The sequence below is a fragment of the Cannabis sativa genome, chromosome 3 (genome assembly GCF_029168945.1).
Source record: "Cannabis sativa cultivar Pink pepper isolate KNU-18-1 chromosome 3, ASM2916894v1, whole genome shotgun sequence".
In the NCBI taxonomy this organism is placed as follows: Eukaryota; Viridiplantae; Streptophyta; class Magnoliopsida; order Rosales; family Cannabaceae; genus Cannabis; species Cannabis sativa.
Genome location: NC_083603.1, coordinates 19,538,009 through 19,562,306, shown reverse-complemented (window position 1 = coordinate 19,562,306; position 24,298 = coordinate 19,538,009). Strand labels below are relative to the sequence as shown.

At 30.4% G+C, this 24,298-nt stretch overlaps 1 protein-coding gene across 2 annotated transcripts; it reads right to left on the bottom strand.

Moving 5' to 3' along the window:
• Positions 1–5,474: 5,474 nt before the first annotated feature.
• On the bottom strand, positions 5,475–22,531 carry LOC115710272 (probable CoA ligase CCL10). 2 transcript variants are annotated; one of them, XM_030638632.2, is made up of 6 exons: positions 21,249–22,531; positions 19,306–19,495; positions 18,609–18,754; positions 6,526–6,593; positions 6,312–6,414; positions 5,475–5,991 (listed from the first exon to the last, which is right to left on the bottom strand). In XM_030638632.2, the coding sequence occupies exons 1-6, from the start codon at positions 22,260–22,262 to the stop codon at positions 5,878–5,880; spliced, it is 1,635 nt and encodes a 544-aa protein (XP_030494492.2). In that variant the 5' UTR covers positions 22,263–22,531; the 3' UTR covers positions 5,475–5,877. The 2 variants fall into 2 exon arrangements, with proteins under 2 accessions (XP_030494492.2, XP_060967717.1); XM_061111734.1 differs by lacking the exons at positions 5,475–5,991; positions 6,312–6,414; positions 6,526–6,593 and adding an exon at positions 17,822–18,056.
• Between the last annotated feature and the right edge of the window lie 1,767 nt (positions 22,532–24,298).

The window sequence follows — 24,298 nt, the reverse complement described above, 5'->3', positions numbered from 1 at the left end:
AAAAATATTAGAATATGAAAATATTATTGGTGCTTATTAGTAATTTGCAAAGAATATGAAAGTCTATAAATATATAGTTGTGTAGCTATAATTAGATATGAAATGAGATAATAGAACTTTTTTTAATTAGAAGATTAATGTACATTTTACTATTAATAACATACATTATTCTAACACAACTATGTTTTACTTACTAAATATACTGACACATATTTTATTTTTATAAAACAAATCGTTCAAATAATTATACTATTTTAATTATTAATTCAAATAAAAAACTAAAATATTAAATAAAATTAACACTACGTGGCTTGACACGTAACAATCACCTAGTATAAATTATATGCCATTATGCCTGGATAATGTGTAATTTAAATTTAAGTGTGTCTCTATTATTAATCTATAAAAATAGAGTTTATTTTGTAATACAATTTATTCTTTTTTTTAAAAAAAAAATTCAAGTATTTTGATTTTATTTTTTTACGACTATAATTTTACATAAGATACAAGTTAAGAAAGAATATAAATTTTTTTTTAACAAATATATGTATTTGTTAATATCATCTACTATAAGAAAAAATGTTGGAAGAGGTAAGATTTATTTAAGATTTAATATGAACTGCACAGAACTTAGTGATAGTAAATCTTAAATAAATCTTTGTGATGTAGTATATCTAACCATACGTGAAGTGATATTGTATAATGAGAGAATTCATTTCTTTTCTTTTTTTTTTCTTTCTGCAAATTGATATATGAAAAAACCAATGCCATTAAGTGACTTGATTTTGAAGTTATATTCCAAGTTATACCTAATGAAATGGACGTGAAATGAATTTTAGTCTTGCTTTTCACTATTCACTTCAATCGAAGAAGATTTAAATGAGAGGAAAAGACTACTTTTGTTAGTATAGTTCACAAGTCAAATGGGTTTCCAATAAACAAAACAATAAGATTTAAGGGAAGCAAAAATAAATAAATAAATCTCAAGTGAATGAATCTAAACATAAATTAGCATGTCCATGTTTATATCACTATATGAGTCCTAGCCAAATAAGTCAAAACTCAAAAAAATGGAACCCACAAAAAAATAAAATGAAAAAGTAGTTAGTTACCAAGTCATTTAGCAATTGAGGGGCCAAGGGTTGAAAAGCATAATAGATTAGGTTGATGAGGTAGACAATGTTTTCAAAGGGATCATTGAACAAGAAGGAAAAATTGCATGTGCCTACTAAATTATTGAAACTTTCTAGCATCTTATGTCAAAATCTCAAGAAGTGAAGGGAAATTGTCCACAAGGTTTTCTAATTTAATTGTTTTGTAATATTTGTAACTCTTGGACCCCATCTCTAGTGTTAGGAATCAATCAAATATGATGTACCTAACCCTTGCTTGTTACAAAATTTCAAAAGGGTCTTGGATTTGGTTATTAAAATCAGCTACTAATTTACTAAGTAGTAGAAATTCAAGTCATCACAATTATTGAACTACTGTGGCCCTTGCTGGATAATATTGATTTGAGTGGTTTTGTTTTGGCACAAAAAATTAGTTTCAAATATTGATGTTTCACTTTGCGTTTGATTTATTGATAAGATGGTGGTACGAAAAAACTTTGGACTAACCCTAATTCGATAATGAATTGGACTTAGTTTGAGAGTCCATGGCCTCAAAACCCAAATCTAAAAGAATTGAAACCTATTCTCTTGATGGACTCATGGTTACAAGAGCATGCCAGAGTTTTTATTTCTTTATTTTTCTAAAAAAGTTGTTATGAAATTTAATTTTATTATATTCATTTTCTTTACCTTCATTTCTACTTTATAATATATATGGATCCCCTTGAAATAATTCTGGGGAGTTTTATTTATACCCCATAGAAGGATAAATACACCCTATTATTAAAAAAATATAAACTTAAATAATTTTTAAAAATTATTCTTCATATATTTTTAATTTTTTTTTCAAATTATTTTATGTTAATTTTAATACTTATTTTGAGTTCATTTTCATAATTTTTTCTAACTCATGTATATGTATTTTTATTTATTTTTTTAAAAAAATTCATATAATTTTTTATTTTAATTTTTTTGTCATAATATTTAAAATATAATTTATTTTTATTTGGTAGGTATATTTTTTAAAAATATGAATTGGAAGAAAAAAATTAAAAAAAACTTAGTACAATTAAAGATATAAATTTTATATAAAATAAAAATTATAAAAATAGAGTGTGTTTAAAAATTTTAGTGGTGCAAATAAAATTTCCCATAATTTTTGCTTATACTTATAGCTTCACAAAAAATAAAATAAAAAAATTGAGTGACCATGCTTTTTTCTTACACAAACTCTCAAATATGCTTTCAATTCTAAAAGCTAAAAACAAGGGAAATTTATAAAAATATTGGAATTTAGGTTAACTTTTATAAAAAACAAAAACACAGTAAAAAAGTTATTTTTATAAAAAAATGACAAAAGTTAGTATACTATGTAAATTTTTCAAAAACAACATAAAAAAAGTTTACTCAAACGGGATCTATGTGCTTACGGGGGATTATTTCCCAAAGAGTAACAGTGGAGTTTAAAGTGAGGCATGCTAGCCCAGCCCAACCTACCACTTCTAGGCAATGACCTTAAAATATTAAACCTCAACTGATCAACTCTTACAATGGTGAAAGGATTGGCTTTAAGTCCTACTGTCCTAGTGAATAGACACAACATGCAAGGCTTATTACTTGCACGTCATTCAACCAGTTCAATGAAGGGACTCCCACCCCCTAACCCCTCACATTGGTAAGGTGAATAACCCTCATTTGACTTCCAGGAATTGACTCATTTTGCCAGGACTACAAGTTGCCAATTGGCATATTAGTCAAATTGAGTGATGCAAATTCTACAATCAAAGTCCTAAAATTCTCCTCTATAAAATGATGCACTTTTGTTCCCCCTTCATTGAACTGGTTGTATATATAGAAAACTTTCCACTCAAGGACTCTCTTGGCGATAGAGAAGCTCCTCCCCATGTTTCTTAATTCTTTGGTTGCACTTGGTTCTATCCTTGAGATACTTAGCCAAGGTACCTCTTAAGGTACATTTAACAACTCATCACACATAATAGACTCAAGCATAGCTGATTGACAGATGAATAATGAAAGTTTTCACCAATATGTTTGATTTTTTTAATAGTTGAATAAAAACAAATGAAAAATAGAAGTATACTAAAACTAAAAGCAATTATGAGCCTAAAAATTATCAAAGAAAACTTCAAAAATTAGTTCTTTAAATTGTAAATAAGTACGTTGTAAGTATATATACATAAACAAGTGGACAACTGTTAAAAGACACCACAAGTATCTAGCACCCTTTTAGTGTTATACTGTTATGGGTAAATTGTGGTTTAAATAATTAATGTTTCAGATTTTATACACTTAAATATTTAATATTTTTTTTTTCAAGGCAAAATACATAATGTTACAATTCTCTTACACCATTACTACCACTTCCGTTAACTTATCATAAATATAAACACGTGGAGGGCTCAAATGCATTAAATTTATTTATTTTATTTTAAAATTTAGTATTGTTAATATCAAAAACTTAATACTACTTGTTTAAAAAAAAAACAGAGAGAGATGCAATACTAAATTACCACAGCTTAGTGAACCAGTGCAGTATATGGAACATGATTATCGAATTGAAGTGCCAATATCATGTGAAAATTGTTATGAGAACTAATTTTTTTTTGGAACAAGTAGCATTTAGTTTCTGATATTAAGAATATTAAGTTTTAAAATAAAATAAAAATAAATGTAATGCATCTGAACCCTCCGCGTGTCTACATTTATAAATTAACGAAAATAGTAGTAACGGTGTAAGAGAATTGTAACATTAGGTAGTTTTGTCTCTAAAAATAAACATTAGGTATTTAAGTATATAAATTTAAAACATTAAATATTTATGCCGCAATTTATCCTACTGTTATGGGTGCAATTAAGTATTGTAAAATAATTTTAGACAATATCGCTAATTAATCATAGGACGCCACCTGTGGAAAGTACTAATTACTACTAATGTTCAATGGCAATGCTCAAATGAGTGTGCGTAAATTGGATTTGTGGAAAATAAGAAATTCTGTTTCAACAAAGAAAATGTTAATTAACATCTTGGAATTAGTGTTTTGCAAAAATTATTTAATGGACTTTTTATTTTGGTAAATAACAAAAATGACCATATATTTTACAAAATGGTATAAAATATTATTATGAATTTTAAAAAAGTGACACCAATCCATCCGTGTAGGTGTAGTATAGTAGATAGGGGTGTTCACAAAGTATCCAATCCAATCCAATCCGCACGATCCAATCCAATCCAATCCGCAAAATGCGGATATCCCCACTTGTGCGGATTGGATTGGATTGAAAAATCTAAAATCCGCACTTGTGCGGATTGGATGTTGTTTAACCTCAAAAAGTAACCGATCCAATCCAATCCACACTTAATTAAATATATTTTTAAAAAATTATAATATATAATATATATTAATTAAAAAAAGACACAAACTTCTAATTTCTTAATCTATTTTAGTAATATATTAAGTTGGTACATTTTATTTATTTTGTAATAAAAAACACAAGAAAAATAAATCTTTTTCACATAGACACATACACATAAAGTTTAAATATATATATATATACTAGCTTATTTATTTTAGTAATAGATACATATATATTTTAGTGTAAATCTAAAGATAAGTATATATATATTGATATATATATATATGTATATTGATTTAATTTGTATATAAATAGAGATGGAAATAGATTATTATTGGAGATTAAGAAACAATAGTCTTTTTTTATTTTTTTTTTATGAATATTAAATAATTTATTATTAAAAAAATAACCGATCTAAAATAATCGATCCAATCTGCACTATTGCGGATTGGATTGGATTGGATTTAAACTCTTATGCGGATCAAATTGGATCCAAAATATGAAATCCGTACTTAGTGCGGATTGAATATTGTTTGACTAAAAAAGTACGAATTTGATCGGATGAACACCCTTAATAATATTACTTAATAATATTAATAATAGAGTAGAGAAGAGAGGTGGGTTGATAATGAGAGTATCCATTATTGTTCTTAATTATTGTATGTCAGACCATATAATCCACAATGTTTTTGGTTTTTGTTCATGTGCTTACAACACTCACTACTCACTAATACTTAACAAAACGACACATTCACATTCACATCCATGCAAATGCATATGTTTCTTTCCGCTTCTTCCTCTACTCGTTTGCTTTCTTTCTTCCACATAATTATGACAATTTTCATGTTTTTGATGTCATCTCAATTACCTAAATAATCAACCTAAAAAGAAACATTTATCAAACATTATATGATCATAAAGTCCACACCATTCAATGATTTTATATATATATAAAAAATATTGTTCTCAATTAACAACATAGCACGATAGTACTTCATAGTTCTTATTTGGTTTTATTTTATTAATTTAATTTTATGAAAATTACACATTTTATGAGTTTTTATACAATGTGTACAAAAATAAGGCTTTTTTTCTCAAAAAAAATTATTTATTGGGAAGAAAAATAGTATAAGGTAAATGATTACCCCGTTACCTAAACTGTTATTTTAAACCCTTTTTTTTTTAGTTTTCCCACAAAATAATTTTTTTTGGAAAATAAACCATATTTTTGTAAACTGCGAAAAAAAACAATAAAAATGAAAATTCTTAATTTTTGTTTTGATAAATGTCAAAAGATGCTCCATTTGGAGTAAAGTAATGAGCTCTTAAAGGGTGGTGATTATGGCCCATGTTTCAACGGAATCATAGGCCCAATGAAATGGCCCAAGTTTCATAATTTGGATCGGACATTCTGAATGAGCTCTCTCCTCAAAATCTTTCCTGCAGGTGACTTGGGTACACTGCTTACAAATGTTACTCTCCTCAATTTTTTGTATGGTGCAACCTGTAAGCAAACAAAAAATATTTCTTTTTAACATAGACTTTATTTTTGGCTACACAATAAGATTATTTGATTAATTTTTTAACCTTTTTCATTTATTTATTTTCAATCTGAATGACCTAAATCGAACCCCTTCTTTATTTTTTTTTTCAAAGAAAAAAAAATATTACAGATGAAAAATTAACATAATAAGTTAATTGTTATGGTATGGTAGCAAAAATATTCTTTGTGACACATAACAAAAATATTTATCATTCTATGCAAGTAAAAAAAAATAAACGTTAACTTTAATATTCTATGGTATATGTATTTATATTATCTACCTGTTTCTCAATAAATCTTTGAACATCTTCTTCCGATAGAGAAGAATTGGGTGAGCGAACAACATATGCAATTGGGACCTCACCAGCTTTCTCATCAGGGAATCTGACAGTGGAATTTTTTCAGTACTTAGAATTATTATAAGTGAGAGGTAATATATTGTTGTTTTGATAGAATTGAAATAAAACTGTAGTTTTTTCTTCATATTTAACTTACGGAATCACCACAGCATCTAATATTTCAGAGTGAGAAAGTAACAAAGCTTCAAGCTCAGCCGGAGCCACCTACGAAAAGAATTAGAAATGTTCAAACACTAATTTAAAAGTAGGCTAATTAGGATTATTATCCCCGAATTTTGACAGGTACCAAATCATGTCTCCTGAACTTTTAAGGTCGTTAAAAATGCTCCATGAACTATTAAAATTGTTGGATTTCAAGATTTTTGCCAAATTTTAATAAAAAAGTCTAACATGGATGAAAGTTAAGGGGACATCATTTAGTATATGTCAAAGTTTGAGAGGCATGATTTGGTAGATATTAAAGTCTGGGGAGCATGGTTTAGTACATAAACAATCACTGAAATAGTAAAATGTAATGAAATTAAACAAAAATCCTTAAATCTAACCATCTCAATAGTTTAGGGAAAATTTAACGGCCAAAAAAGTTGAGGGACATAATTTGGTACATGTTAAAGTTTAGGAGTAAAAATCTTAATTAACCTTAAAAGTATGTATTGTTAGAATATTTTATATGGACTTACCTAATTAAGCGTTGCTTACACAGTATCCATATTAGAATATGTAGATAACTATATGTATGGTATAATATCAATTATGCAATTAAGAACATATCAAGGCCGATCCTAACGTATATAGGGCCTGAGGCGAAATTAAATTTTGGGGCCCTATATATATTTTAACTATTATAAAAATGATAGTTCTAGTGCTCAGTGTGATGGTAGCTTTTTTAAAAACTCTTAAGAGGTCAAAGGTTCAATCCCTCATAACTACACATTAAATATTTTTTAAAAAAATTAAAAAGTAGAGATTGAGAATTAATCCCATGACCTCTTATTTTAAAGTAAGACATTTTACCACCACACCAAACAATTTTTGTTATATTTTTTTTTTCTTATTTAACACTTTATCTATATATTAATATTTTTTTTTTCACAATTTTGGAGCCCTTAGCATTCGGGGGCCCGAGACGCACGCCTAGCCCGCCTACCCTCAGGGCCGGCCCTGGAACATATTACGATTGTCAGTTTTATGAACTATATTTGAGGTACATGGTAGTACCCTAATAACTATAAATTGCCCATTAAATTATAATCTACTACCACTAGTATTTGAACCCAAACTATGTCCACTTTAGCCCTTAAGGTAAATTAACATATATATATATATATATATATAAAGGATAAATTTATTGCGGGGCTCCTTATTTTTTCCGCATAGGGAAAGAAATTGAGCCAATTAGAAGTTAAAGAAATGTAAGTATAGATAATTTTTGTTAAGACATATTTAGTAGATTTTTCATATTTGCAGCTGGTGGGAGCGGTGCTGCTGGCAAATGGCTGAGGACTCGGCACGTGTCGATTGAAAATTTTGTGGCTGATTTTTCTGCCTTTGTTTGTATTGCATATTGTACAAACATTTTTGTTTGTTCTTGGCTTTGTATTTGCTTTTTTTTTTTCTTCCCAAATATTATGCCATACAATGCTATTTTCCCTACTAAATTAATTAAGGATTAGAATATATGCATACGAAAATTTTTATCAACTTTATAAAAATATTAGCTAGAATTTATTTTATTTTGTATTTTCACATTAAAATAATGTATTTTCTCTATCATTATAAAAAATATATTTTAAAAAAATACATATATAATTTTGAAATTTTAAAAAAATATTAATGTGTCATAAATAATATATTATGTTCAAAAGAATGTATTAGCAGGTGCAATTTATAGTATTTGAGTAAATTAAAATTTTTATATAAATGAAAAAAAAAAAAAATATAAAACCGAGTTGTATAAATAGTAGAATAAAATAGAGTAGACTTAATCTTGTACAAGAAAAGAAGTTATCTAGCACAGATTAAATTCTCTTTTGAAAGAAAATTCTTTTGTGGATGTAATTGACTCGGTTTGAATAATAAAAATTATCTTTCTTGATAAAAAAAATAATAAAATATTTCAAATCAAAATATTAATACATAATTTTATAAAAATATTAAAACAAATTAATTTAAAAGAATAATTATGGTAGAACTATGTATGTAAACAAATTAATGGCGAAAGTAATTAGTAATCAATTTCATTATAGTTAACTATTAACATAAAAAAATTGATAACAAAATTTGTATGTAAAATTATTTCTTGAAAATAAATACATATATAAAAATAATTTAAATTAATTTTTTTTAAAAAATAATTATAACTAAAATTAAAAAATAAATAAAATTTTTAATTATCAATAACATTTTAATTTTTTTTAAATAAATATATTATTAAATATTATTATAATATGTATAAAGTTTTATTGTATACAAACAGTCTTATAGTAAGAGTATACACCTTACTATAAAAATTTTGACTCATCAAAGTATAAAAGTCTTTATATTTTAGAAAGTTTCAAAGTGGAGAATACCTAAAATGATTGATATAAACATGCATAATGATATGTCGTCACTTCTTGTGTGCATTATTTCTTGAAATGAAAAATACAAAACAAGATTGATATATAGCCTTAATTGTTGTGTTACATGCATTTGGTTTAATGGTTGTTACTAAATTTAGTTTAATGGTTTAATGGTTGGGACGAATTACCGATAGAATAATCTGCCTGAGTCGCGGACAATGTCGCTCTCTTTAAGACGTTTTGCGGCTCCGCCCGAAGGGTGCACGACAGTCTAGTAACGACGGCGTCCCCAGGATAAAATATCCTCTGTATACGTACGATACGTTCTACACCGAACTGTATCGCTCTATAACACCCTAAAATTTGCTCTGAGAAAAATCGTAAGGAAGAAAGAAAAGAATTTTTAATGTTGGAAAAGATATGTTCTTACGTTGTTCTGATACGACTTATATAGAAGTCGATCCAAGAATAAACGGTAAGAAAACGGTAATGTTATCGTTTGTGGAAGAGTCTCACCCGCCCGCCAACCCGACCCGACCCGGCTCGGATCGGTCGGACGATGGCGGTGGCGTGCGCGCGTGTGTGGTGGTCCAGTGTGTGAGTCCTTACCCATGCACACAAAACTGGGTACCCCTTGGGACCCAAACCCATATCTCAAACTTGCACTAGTTATACACTTCAAATGAAGTGTTTCTATCCCATGTGGGACTCCTACTCACACACTTCACTTTTCTATTTTTCATAATTTCATAAAAAGTTCCAACAATCCCCCACTTGAAATTTTTTAAAAATATTTTCAACGTCAAACAACTATAAGATAGTGTTTCAGCAAAGATATCTTTCGATTTGAATCTTGCGTAGTGAATACGATTTAGATTTTACTAGAGTGACTTGAAGTCTTGAACTCTATCTCCAACGTCGTACCACGCACCAATCTTTCAAGGGTGTATTCAAATAAGCCCTTGCGTTAATGGTCATGCACGTCTATCTCAGTCTAGTGAACGCTCTAGAAATTTTGCCCCAAATTCCATAGGAAGCGGCACATCTCCCACATTCACATAGGTGAGTCTATCAAGAGTACTCCTGTAGCTCGGTACTCCACTCCACATAGAGTATAGATCACATTAAGATTTTCTATTAACTCATCCTCTTATCGCTTCAGGACTTCATGCTTCTCATATAACAATAGCATATTCAACACATATCACATCATAACTTGTTATTACCCGTTGAACCTAATTCTTGGGATCTCTAGTCATTAGGTTGGGTTACCATTATGAGTGACTCATCTTTCTAAGGGCAATAGTCCCATTCCTTTCAAAGTTTTATAGACTTTCTCTCTAGCTAGTCCTTTCGTCAAAGGATCTGCTAAATTGTCATCAGTGCGTACATGATCCACTCTAACAACTCTTATTGAGAGGAACTCTCTAACAGTTGTGCTTACGACGGATTTGTCATTTCTTACCGTTGTAATAACGGTTCTGGACTTTTGCAATAGCCGCGGTACTATCGCAATGGATCAACACAGCTGGTATCGATTTTTTCCCATAAAGGGATCTCAGCTAGCAGACTTCTAAGCCAACCTGCTTCTTCACTAGTAGAGGCTAGTTCTATCATTTCAGACTCCAAGGTGGACTGTGCTAAAATAATCCGTTTCTTTGACTTCCAAGAAACAGCACCACCAACTATGCTAAAAATATAGCCACTTGTAGCTTTGGAGTCATCTGACAAAGTGTTCCAGTCTGCATGACTTTATCCTTCAAGGACAGCTGGAAACCTTTGATAGTGTAATCTAAGGTTCATGGTTCTCTTAAGGTATCTCATTACCCTCTCAATAGCATGCCAATGCTCTATACTAGGCCTACTGGTAAACCGACACAATAATCCCTCGACATAGGCAATGTCGGGTCTCGTACAATCAGTGGCATATCGAAGACTGCCAATGATGCTCGCATAGTCAGATTGTCTCACACCGTCACCAATGTTATTAAATAGCTTTACACTTGGATCATATGGTATGCAAGCAGGTTTACAGTCAAAGTAATTATATTTCTTGAGAATCTTCTCAATGTAATGAGATTGATCCAAAGAAATTCTCTTTTCACACCTAGTAATCTTAATACCAAGGATTACATCAGCTTCTCTGAGGTCCTTCATATCAAAGTTAGCACATAATAGTGATTTCACAACATTCACATCATGGATATTTGAACCAAATATAAGCAGATCATCCACATATAGGCGTATAATAGTGCAGATGTCATTATCAGATTTATAGTAAATGCATTTGTCACTTTCATTCACTTTAAAGCCATCTGAGATAACTAAATTGTCAAATTTCTCACGCCATTGCTTAAGTGCCTGCTTAAGACCATACAAAGATTTATCTAACTTACAAACCTTATGTTCCTGGCCTGGGATCACAAACCCTTCAAGTTGATCCATGTATATTTCTTCTTCTAATTCACCATTAAGGAACACTGTCCTAACATCCATTTGGTGCACAACTAAATTGTGTATAGCAGCTAGTGAAATTAAAACTCTAATGGATGTTATTCTAGTGACAGGTGAAAAAGTGTCAAAGATATCTACATTCTCTCTTTGTCTAAAACCCTTTGCTACTAAACAAGCTTTGTATTTGTCAACAGTTCCATTAGGTTTTAATTTCTTTTTCAAAATTCACTTACAACCTATAGTTTTGCACCTAAGTGGTAAGTTTGTATAATTTCAGGTTTTGTTCTTAATAAGTGAGTCCATTTCATCATCAACGGTATCTTGCCACAAGTCAGCATCTATGGAAAGACAAGGCTTCTTGGAGGTTGGCGGGATCCTCCTCTAAGGTGTAAGTACAAAAATCTGAACCAAAGGTTTTTTCTACTCTAGCTCTCTTGCTTCTTCTAGGTTCTATTTCACTACTCTCGGTGTGCTCATTATTCCTAATGGTAGGAACATTGCTAGTAGATGTACCCCCACTATTTCTTAATTTAAAGAGAAATCTATGTTCATAAAAATTAGCGTCATTAGATTCCACTATAACATGTGCATTAAGATCATAGAATCTATATGCTTTGCTATTCACCGCATATCCAATAAATACACATTGATAGGCTCTACTAGCTAGTTTTATTCTCTTAGGATCAAGAATCCTAACATAAGCTAAACATCCTCAGGTTCTAAAATAAGACACATTTGGTTGCCTATTTTTCAAGATCTCATAAGGTGAAATTTTACTCTTAGATTTAGGAACTCTATTCAGAACATAACAAACAGTTAATAAAATTTCACCCCACCAGTGAGATGCAGCATTAGAATTCAACAAAATAGCCACAACTAATTCGGTAAATGTTCTATTTTTTCTTTCAGCTTTACCGTTCATTTCAGGTGAATATGGTGCAGTCCTTTCGTGTATCATACCATGTGAATTATAAAATTCAATAAACGAATTTGATTCATATTCAATTCCTCTATCACTACGAAGCATTTTCATTTTCTTATTAAATTGATTCTCAATTTCAGCTACGAATAATTTGAACATGTCAAGTGCATCATTTTTATTTTTCATCAAGTACACATAAGTAAAGTCAGAACAATCATCCATGAAAGTAATAAAATAACGTTTACCATTTTTGGTTAGCGTTCCATCAAGTTCACATATATCAAAATGTATCAAATCTAAAGGTTTAGTTTCTTTAGTAACTAATTTATGTGGTGTCTTAGTTATTTTTGCTTGACTACAAAAAATACATTTTTCAAAAGTAGCATAACCCTTCCCCACAAAAGTACCATTCTTAGTGATGGTGTACAAATCAACCCCAATTGTTTGAGTAAACCCAGCCTTATAGAAAACCAGAAACAAGATTCTTTCTCATCTCGGGAATGTGCATTACATCTTTCAGCAATAAGGTCCTTCCCAAGGTAAACTTTAGCTCCACGTTTCCAGCTCCAGCAATAATAGTGGTGTGGGAATCTCCCAACAACACTTTCTTGTCATCAGCAACAGTGTATGTCTTAAACATAGCACGATCATAGCAGACATGGCGAGAGGCGCCAGTGTCTACCCACCACCCTTCTGATCCACCAATCATGTTGATCTCAGAGACCATAGCTGTAAAAGCTTCTTTAATCAAATTAGCCTGCAGACTCAGTGCTAGGCTTGTTCCGACACTTTCGTGCCATATGACCTGGCTTGTTACAGTTGTAACACAAAAATTGTGTGGGGTCATTCTGTTTATGTGGAGGTGGCTGCCTTCCTTGTTGGTTCCTATTATGGTTCCAACTCTGATTATTGTTACGAGAAGGGTTGTTGCAGTTAGAATTGGAATTCGAGTTGCGGTTCTGATTCTTGAAATTTTTGCCATTCGGCTTCAGAATTGCTGGTATGGACTTCTTGTGCGGTTGTTTGAAACAACAAGCACTTCATCTTTTTGGTCTTGTTTTCTTGCTTCCTCCTCTATACGAAGGCGGGTGATCAAACTTTCTAAGGAAAATTCCCTAGTCTTATGCCTGAGAGTACTTTTGAAATTCTTCCAGGAAGGGGGTAACTTATCAATAAATACAACAACTTGAAACTGTTCATCTAAAGTCATACCTTCTGAGATGATCTCATGTGAAATTTTCTGAAGCTCGTGAGATTGGGCTTCCACAGGTTTGTCGTCCAGCATTTGATACTTGAGTTAGCGATTGACAACATACTTTTTAGTTCCAGCTTCTTCAGTATCGTATTTCTTTTGCAGAGCATCCCATATTTCGTTTGCCGATTTATCTGAATTATAACAGTCATACAGATCGTCAGATAAACCGTTAAGAATAAAATTCTTATAGAGAAAGTCGTTTTCGATCTAGGAGTCCAAATCCTTTTGTTGCTTCTCGCGTTCAGCATCTTTCTCCTTGGCGGTAGAACCTTCAGAGACGACCGGCTTCATAGCAGTGAGAACGAAAGCAACTTTCTTCATCGTTAGGTAGAACAACATCTTTTGTTTTCATCGCTTAAAATGTAATCCCTCAAAACGGAAAGGCTTGTTAATATCGTTAGAAGCAGAACCAGAAAATTCATCGGTAGCAGCCAACTGAACGTCTTAAAATTGTTGTACCGAAATTAAAAATAATGAAACTGGAACGAATTACCGATAGAATAATTTGGCTGAGTCGCGGACAATGTCACTCTCTTTAAGACGTTTCGCAGCTCTGCCGAAGTGTGCACGACAGTCTAGCAACCACGACGTCCCCATGATAAAACAACCTTTGTATACGTACGATACGTTTTGCACCGAACTGTATCGCTCTATAACACCCTAAAATTTGCTTTGAGAAAAATTGTAAGGAAGAAAGAAAAGAATTTTTAATGTTGGAAAAGATATGTTCTTACGTTGTTCTGATACGACTTATATAAAAGTCGATTCAAGAATAAACGGTAAGAAAACGGTAATGTTATCGTTCGTCGTTCGTGGGAGTAAAAAGCGGATCTTCTTCTGATCACGTGTTAAAATTAATTAATTAATTAATTAATAAAAAATAAATCTTTATTTAGTTAAATAATTTCTCTTTAAAAAATTAAGTGACACCTCACCCACCCGCCAACCCGGCCGGACCGGTCGGACGGCGGCGGCGATGCACGCGTGTGGTGGTCCAGTGTGTGAATCCTCACCCATGCGCACAAAACTGGGTACCCCTTGGGGCCCAAACCCATATCTCAAACTTGCACTAGTTATACACTTCAAATTAAGTATTTCTATCCCATGTGGGACTCCTATTCACACACTTCACTTTTTTATTTTTACATAATTTCATAAGAAGTTCCAACATCTTTATATTTTAGAAAGTTTCAAAGTGGAGAATACCTAAAATGATTGATATAAACATGCATAATGATATGTCGTCACTTCTTGTGTGCATTATTTCTCAAAGTGACAAATACAAAACAAGACTAATATATAGCATTAATAGTTGTGTTACATGCATTTGGTTTAATGGTTGTTATTAAATTTGAATGTCTTTCAGGCCAATTTATGTGTAATATGTGTATCCTATCGATGTGATATTATGCATGATTTATTTGGCTGCCTATTGGATAATGGAGATTAATATAGTGTTTGTTGATTATATTGGTCCAAGTGGGAGAGATATTAAAATCTTGTATGTAGCAATATAATCACAAACATAATTATACATTCACAACTGTGTTAGGTGTTTTCTGAAGAAACAATATAAGAAGTCTATTGCAGCAACTCTCAAGATAATGAGATTCAATGGATTATATCGTCTTATTTTGAATAGCTCATGAATGTTGTGATTGAATAAGGATTTACATCTAAGGCTATTTTAAGAGTTCTAATATTATGAGATAATATAGGACATTGCATTTAACTATCTTAGACTTTAATCATATAAAATATTATGAACATCTCAAATGTTTTATTGAGAAGATCAAGTTTAATATGTTTGTCTGTTCTAATTATTATTGTTGATAAGTATATAAAGTTATATATGTTGGAGTTTTAAGTTGACATTAGTCAAGGGTCAAAAGATTATTTAGGGAATAATTAGAATTATTGCTTGTTTTGCTTTGGCTGTGATTATTGACGACCCTATAATTGGCCATAATTTGATAAGAAACTCTATATGTGAACAAAGATATATATATATATCGATAAGAACTTGTAATTTTATTCAGGATATAAGTTTAATGGCATATATTTCTAAGTTATCAATCAAGAGCAATTAACAGTTCTTAATTTTTATTGAACAGATGATATAATTATATCACGATTTTCAAGATATGATCATGAAGCATGAAAGTTTACGCAAATCACATGATAATTTAGTGATTTTTTCTTAACAGTAGTTAATTTTAAGAATAGGTTGTTTGATGGTCAAGGTTAGATAAATTAAAGCCTTTAGCTAGTCCCCATTCTAACAATAGATTTGTTTGTTTTGCATTATTATTGAATAAAAAGCGGTGACTATTTGAAAATCAATATATAAGGATGTGATTTAAAGATCTAGTCTTGTTGAATTGCTTGATTAAACCTTGAGAAGGTAACTGACATGGACACTCGAGTTCAATGGATTAAATCCATTTTGAGGCAAGGCATCAAGATAGTGACTACTGTAATTATTAAAAATGGTCAATTCAAAACGTTATCGTTAGTCAATATAACGTGAGAGAAGAATGGGAGTAATGATATGTTTATACTATTACTTGATATAGTACATTGCGCATAGTTTATGATCCTGGTCTATTCTAGAGAGGATTAAACTGTTATTTGGGAATCTCTGTAAGATGAAAAACTCTTAATAAATCTTATATGGTCTAAATATTTAAATTCTTTGTAATGAGATAACAATAGATTGAATTGTCTCATAGTTTCCATTGACTATTTGTTGTTATTATTAATGTTTTGAATTCATTCAGAATCTTTAATTAGTTTAAATATATTATGAACAACCTAAAGTTCATGTATATTAGTAACGACGAGAGATCAAGTTTGAGATTGTCCCACATATATGCTTATTAAAAGCAGCCTAGAGTTTACTTAAATATACGCAAATTTCTATCATAATATCCATAACAGACATGATGTGTTGGTACTTGAGTTATCACCCTTATGGACTCAAGGATGTGTTAGCAATCAAAAAACCAATATCGTGTGACATATAACCGTTGGTTTTATTGATATCGATTGGACATGCTACATGGATGATAAAATCTACTTATGAGCATTCATGATTCTAGGACGAGCTATTTTGTAATTATGTGTCATATGAACACCTACAACTTCATCTCTCATACAAAGTGAGTATAATAGTATGGGGAGTTATATGTGATTAGGTGTTGTATGGATATTTATAGCATTCTCATTTGTAAAGGTAGAGTGTGTGGCACGTTACGAGGACATTGATTGTACATTACAATTTTGATATTTCATTTTAGTGTTAAGAGTAGTTGGCTCTATTGTGAATTTAGTGAACTTATGTGATAAATATCGCAATCATATCTTGAAACTTGAGTATTATTGCTCTATTAATGGTGATGACGTTCTATATGTAGTGGGAAAGTCGTGGGGTCCTCCATTAGTATCATAACATGCCCTTACAAATAACATGCCAACGAATACATTGATACAACTAACCTGAATGTGTGTACTAAAAAGACTTTTCTTGATTGGATTGTTAGGAGCCAAAGATGTATTTGGTCGGTGAGAGTTATTGTTTTCATGTATGATAGACATGTTAAGAATTGCTATTGATTGTTGAATACATGCATATTTTGGACAACTCTTTGATGTTGCGTGTGCACATTTATTGATGCGAGCTAGTGGCTTAGTCTCGATGCTATGATCGAGTGGATCTAGATCAATAGTTATCGTTGTGTTATATAAATCTCAAATGTCTTATTATGTATTATATTTGTAACGTGTCAATATAATATGATGTATAATTAGTTTTATAGACATTAATATTTTTTGGGATTTCTGTGTATTGACACTATTTTTTAGTGAGCACATATTAGTGTAATTATATAGTCTAAGTAAGAGAATGTTATAATATTTTATATGGACTTACATAATTAAGTATTACTCACAAGTGTCAATATTAACATACATAGATAACTATATGCATGGTATGATGTTGATTATGCAATTAGAACCATCATGAGAGGGTTAGTTTTATTAATTGTATTTGAAGCACATGGTAATACCCTAATGACTATAAATTGGCCTATTAAGTTATAGTCCACCACTACAAGCATTTGAGCCTAAATTATGTCCACTTTACCTTTAGAATAAATTAGCATATATATATATATATATATATACATATATTATATATATATACATATATGTGATTTCAATGGAATATGAGATATATATGGGTGATAAGATGGTAAAAGTTTTTTTTACTAATGGATGCATTTCGTAAGCTCTCTCAATGCTTAGAAAATGTTATGGTGAATCAAGGAGACTCACAAATAGGAAATGCTCAATATTGAGTAGTGGTATTCGCAGTGCGGGTGATGATCTTTTTTTCAAATCAAATCGCATAAACAGTTTTTGTAATTTCTCAAGCCGCAACCGCACCCCGAGATCATAAAACTGCAAAGACTACACTGCAAAAATGCGGTGTAGTTTGAACGGTTTACACTATCATCATTATCGAACATTATAATAAAAATTTAAAAAATCAATCTATGAAGTTTTTTTTTTTTTTAAAAAAAAAATCATATTAAAGTTTTGACATCATAACATATATATATATATATATATATTAATCATTAAGTTATTATATTAAATTGTCTTAAAAAAAATATAATAAATACATACATTACTTATATTTGTTCTTATATGAAAACAGAATAAAAATCATATTATAAAATTTAGTAACTATGTAATATATCGTGCGATGTGGTTTGAATCGCAATTATTAAATTTAAAATCATAAACCTAACCGCACCACGCGGTTTGGAAAAATAAAACCGCAACCGCACCGCAAAGGATTTCAAACCATATTTTTTAATGCAGTGTAGTGCAGTGTGAGTAGTTTGTGTAGTGTATACAATTTTAAGCATTTAATTATATTTATTATTATTGATAATGGTAATTTAACAGGAAATAATTCATTAATTAAATAATAATAATAATAATAATAATAATAATAATACCTGGAAACTATAACATTTGATGAGCTCTTTAAGTCTATCCACAACAAATAGTTGCCCTTCTTCATCAAAGTATCCAATATCTCCCGTTTTCACCCAACCTTGTTCATCTATGGTTGATTTTGTTGCCTCTAGATTGTTTAGGTAGCCTGAAACAAGTCATATCCATTTTACTATTATTACATCATTTTGATCACTGATTATTATATTATAAGAAAGAAAGAAGAGAATAAATATTGTGAGAGAATAGATCTTTTAAAATATTATTACGTGATTTTTTTTGGCAAAATTTACAAAAATAAATAAGGCTTTTTTTGGAAAAAATATTTTACGGGAAAATTAAAAAAACAAAAAGAAAAAAGAACAATGGGAAAGCTTAGGGTAACAGTTACCAATAGGTAATTAAAGGGTAACGGGTAACAAATCAGTTACCTTATACTATTTTTTTAATTTTTTCTTAAAAAATATTTATTTAAGAAAATATCATATTTCTTATAAATTTTATAAAAACCCATAAAATATATAATTTTGATAAATTAATGGTTTCTTTTATACAAATTATTTTACAGTGTTACGAATACCATTTTAAAGAATCTCCTTTACAAAAATAACATTAAATTTCTATTTTGCAAAACAAGACAGTATTTAGAAATGACTTAAAAGATAAAACTAAAGGGGTAAAAAAAAGAAAGAAAATAACCTTGCATCATATTAGGTCCTCGAAGCCAAATCTCTCCCTCTTGATTTGGGGGAAGGGGCTTCCATGTTTGAGTATTCATAATTTTGGATTCAATTCCAGGTACAAGCATGCCAGTTGAACCAGAAAATCGACACCCTTCCTTACTGTCCTCAATGGAAATGATTCCACAAGTTTCTGTCATTCCATAACCCTGCAAATTCCCACCAATGCAATCTCATATGGACTATTCTATATATTAATTCACATTTGGAATATCATATATAATACAAAGTGTTAGTCTACCATGATTTGTTTGATTTAATGTTTTTTGTTGTTTTTCAAAATTAAAAGAGTTAAGATTTTAAATACACAATTTGTCTTATCAGACATATTATATAACTTTCGGTTGGATTTATGGTATCTAAATTTAATAATATACGGTTTCTGCAGGGAATATTTTAGGTAACAGCACCATTTTTGTTTTATGGTAATATTTAATAACATTTTTATTTTAAATTTTTTAATCACAACAATAAAAGTAAAATTTTGATTTTTTAAAAAATAAAAATATATCTTATAACTATTTTTTATTTTTTAATTTTAAAAATAAAAAAATATTTTCTATAAAATTCTTTTTTATTTTCATTGTTGATTTTATTTATGTCGGGTCTAGGGTTGGGGTTTGAGGTCAGATCAAGGGTCGAAGTCGGGGTCGAAGTCTAGGATCTGGGTCTGAGTCCGAGTTAGGGAGGAAGTCCAGGTTGAGGTCAAGGTTAGGGTCTAGATCTTAGTCTGGGGTCGGGATAGGGGTCAGGTCTAGAGTTCGGGTCTAGGTTTGGATCTGGGATCGGGGTGTGGGTTTGGGATTCGAGTCTATGATCCGAGTAGAGATTTGGGTCAAGTTCAGGGTCTTAGTTTGGGTCTGGGTCGGGGTCGAGGTCCGGTTCTAAAGTCTAAGAGGAGGTCGGAATCTAAAATATTTATTAAGAAAAAAAATTGTTTAAAAAATTTTTAAAAGTGATTTTTTTATTTTTAAATTTTTAAAATTTTAATTTTTAAATGAACAATAAAAAAAGTGAAAAGAATTTTATTAAATATTATTTTAAAAAATATTTTTACTTTTTTAATTTAAAAAACAAAAACTAACTAAAAAATATTACCAAACACAACCTTAATAAATGTGTTCTTTTTATTTTTGACATAGGTAGAGATTTTAAGTGCTAATTGTGTTTATATGATATTATGTATTATGTTAATTATAACTGTTTTTTTTTTTTGAATAATAGACAAAATAACTACATATAATGTACGATATTATAAAAAAAAATACAGAAATAAAAGTGATAGATCTATATTAGGAAAAGTTTATTTATGATAGAACTAGAGAATCAAAACTGACAAAATATGTTTTAAAATAAAGATTTTCTTTTAAATATTTGTAACACGAGGTAGTGTTTATTGGCTTTTCTCCCATAAATTTATAACCCTTATACACACCTGTATATTATTGGAATAATTACATAAGACACTATTTTTTATAAAACAATTATATTTTTACATTTTAAGAATTTTTTTTTTATATTTTTATAATTTTTCATAAAAACAACACGAAAATAATAAGAATATTACATAAAAATAACATAAAATTAATATTTAAATAACATGAAAACAACAACAAAAAATAACATACATATAATAAAAAATCAATGATAGATTAACAAAAATACAACATAAAAAAATCGTATTTTCTTTAAATAAAATTAAAAAATCATAAAAATATTTGACATTTTGTAAAACGGTATTTTTATAATTTTTTTAATTATTTTTGTGTATTTGTGAAATAATCTCTAGTGCTTTTCGGAATAAAGATCTAATGCGAGTGCTTCGACGTACTTTATATATATTTGGAATACAATTTTAACAAATCATGTAATCAAATCTTTAATTATCAAAATAAAAAGAACCTGAATAACAGCAGCAGCAGGAAAATTCCGAGCGCACTGTTCCATGACATTTTTGCCCAAGGGAGCTGCCCCACAGAGAATTTCCTTCACAGACGACAAGTCGTATCTCCCAACCACAACACTCTCTTTGGCCAAAGCAATCATCACTGGCGGAACCACAAAGAAATGACTCACTCTGTACATCTCCACACCCCTCAAACAACTCTCTAACTCAAACTTCCCCATCGAAACCACTCCGTTCCCTCGTCTCAGCTGTGCGTAAACGATCACCGAAAGCCCAAATATATGAAACATCGGCAAGAAACACAAGCACATGTTTTGTCCCTCTCCGTACCGATCCTGATCTGAAGTCACCATTAACGACGTCCTTATGAAGTTCTTATGGCTCAGAACCACCCCTTTGCTCTTCCCCGTCGTCCCCGACGAGTAAAGAAGCCCCGCCACGTCGGATTGTCTGACGTCACTGATCGGGAGTTCTGAGAATCGGTTCGATTTTCTGATCAAATCGGAGTAGAACCAGATTTCGGCGTTGAAGCAATGTAAGTTCAAATTCGACTGAGAAGGTAGAATTATCGCAGGCAGATTGAGGTTTCTCGCCTTTTCCCATAATTCCGGGACGGTTATGACGAGAGTTGGATTGCAGTCCTTGGCTTGGTTGGAGAGCTCTGTCCAAGTGTAGGAAGGGTTGCAGGTGGTGGTTATGGCGCCGAGAGAGGCGACGGAGAAGAAACACACCGGGAAATGAATTGAATTGGGGGCGAAGATTAGAACGACGTCGTTTTTCTTGATGTTGAGCTTGATCAAGGAGTGGGCGAGGTTGGAGACTAGGGTCTTGAGTTGGAGAAAGGTTAGGGTTTGGCCGGAATCGGCGTCGATGAGAGCGGTTCTGTTTGGGTAAGAGGCGGTGGATCGGAAGAGGAAGGAGGTCAACGAGAGGTTGGGATCAGTGGGAAAGTCAACGGCAGGTCTATGCGATGAGTAGATTTGGGTTTCGGCATTGAAACACTTCGCCATGGCTAATTACTTTTCAAGTTTTTTTTTTTTTTTTTAATTTTTGTTTGCTTCTCTGGATTATTTTTTTGTATGGAATTTACTATCAACTTTAATTTTGAACATATTTGTCCACGTGGCTTTTTTCTATTGGAGACATTTTATTCTACGGCATTTCGGGCTGTGGATGATATGAGATCGTGACCAAATCGGATGATTTATTTATTTATGAGATCTATTTGTTCTTTAATATATATGTATGACTTTTTAATGTGAATAATAGGTTCGTAAGAGAAGACTAGATTTGTTTTTTTTTTATTATTAATTTGAATGTAAGAGAAGACTATTAAAAAAAATGATTTAATAACAAAGTCTTCTACTCACATTAAAATAAGAGGCCTTCACCAAGAAATGACTCATCTTATTAGCAGAACATTTAAAAAAACAAAAAATGACAATCATCAAATCACACGACCAAAATAGAAGTTCAGTGATGCACTACTACAAATGTCTTACACAACAACAAAGCAATCTGTTTCAAAAATTACATCATGCCACCAACATCTCTTGATACAGCTTAATGCTTTTTTTTTCGTTAAAATATTTTATGTAAATTAACATAATGTTACCACACAGTGTTAATATTAACATATGTATGTATGATATTATGTATGTAATTAGGATTATAATGAGATAATTGGCTGTTTTATTAATTACATTTGAGACACATGGTAGCACTCTAATAACTATAAATTAGCTCATTAAATTATAGTCTACCACCACTAACATTTGAGTCTAAACTATAAGCATATATGTGTGTAGTTTTAGTGGGAGAAGAGAGACATAGGGGTGATAAGGTGGTAAAAGGGTCTTTTACAAAGGGATGCTTTCCACAAGCCCTCTCAACACAACCGCCTTATTTGTGTCCAGGTAGTTCCATTGCACAGGACCCAATATGAAAGGGTCTAAATTTTCTTTAATGCTTTTTGGTTTTTTTTTTTTTAAATACCATTTCAATCATTTTTTAAATCAACTTGCCGTTGGTAATGATACCACCTAATTTCCTAATTTATAGGCTAGAAGTGAAGTAACGGTACAATTCTTTCCATATTTATTTATGTCATTTTACTATTTTTTTCAAACCTTTTATATTCACTTACCTATATGACTATATATAAATATCCAATTTATATTTTTCATCAAAATTAAAAATTAAAATTGTTTATGAGAATTGGGAGGAAAACCATTAAATATATTTTGCCATCATCTATATTTCTAGTTTTCTTTTCTTTGATAAAAAAAATATAAAATAAAAGAATTCGAGAATAATATCATTCATTGGAATTTTTTGAGGTAAATTTATCAACGGTTAATAGAAAGTATGTATTTATCAACGGTTCATTGGAATTTCATTGTATCTATGTTGTTTATTATTTTTAAATCTGTATTTTTATTATATTTGATCTACTAGCCATCATCAATCATATTCATATCTCAGTTTTTATCATTGACAGTGTAGTTATGTAATGACTACATGTTAGATTATAGATTAGTAAAAGCAATTAGCATTAATTATTGGTAGTTTATAAGTATATATATGATTTTATATTTGTTGTGGGCCCTTTTTAGAATTGGGCATTAGAGTTGTAATTTCTCAATTTTGGAGATTTTATTAAACTCTAAGAGTATTATTTATGCTAAATATGAATTATGCAATTTTTATGATTTTTTTACTCAGCGACAATAGAAAATGCGATGGATGACCAATAGAGTTACATAGATAAGTTTAGAATCTATTTCTTAGCGGGACAAACATAAGAGATATATTAAATGTTGGGGTTAGGAGGGATTATGGTATTGGACCATTTTACCCCTAGGCCTATTAATTGCTTAAGTTACAAGAAAAAAGATATTTTGGGTATTTTGCTTTAGGGAATTAGGTGGCTCTTCCTTGTTTGGCAAATGGCCATTAGAAGAAATAAGAATAATTTTGGATTAATTATCCTTTAGCACCATTATTAAAAAATCGAAGAAAAATCAAAATTTAAGAAAGAAGTTTA

Bases quoted from the DNA above. Each gene is read 5' to 3' on its own strand.
- LOC115710272 (XM_030638632.2), bottom strand. From the start codon at position 22,262: ATGGCGAAGTGTTTCAATGCCGAAACCCAAATCTACTCATCGCATAGA. The intron at 19,496-21,248 runs GTTCTTTTTATT...GGGAATTTGCAG, and splicing joins CTGCTGCTGCTGTTATTCAG to GGTTATGGAATGACAGAAAC. The intron at 5,992-6,311 runs GTAGATAATATA...GTTTGCTTACAG, and splicing joins AAAGATTTATTGAGAAACAG to GTTGCACCATACAAAAAATT.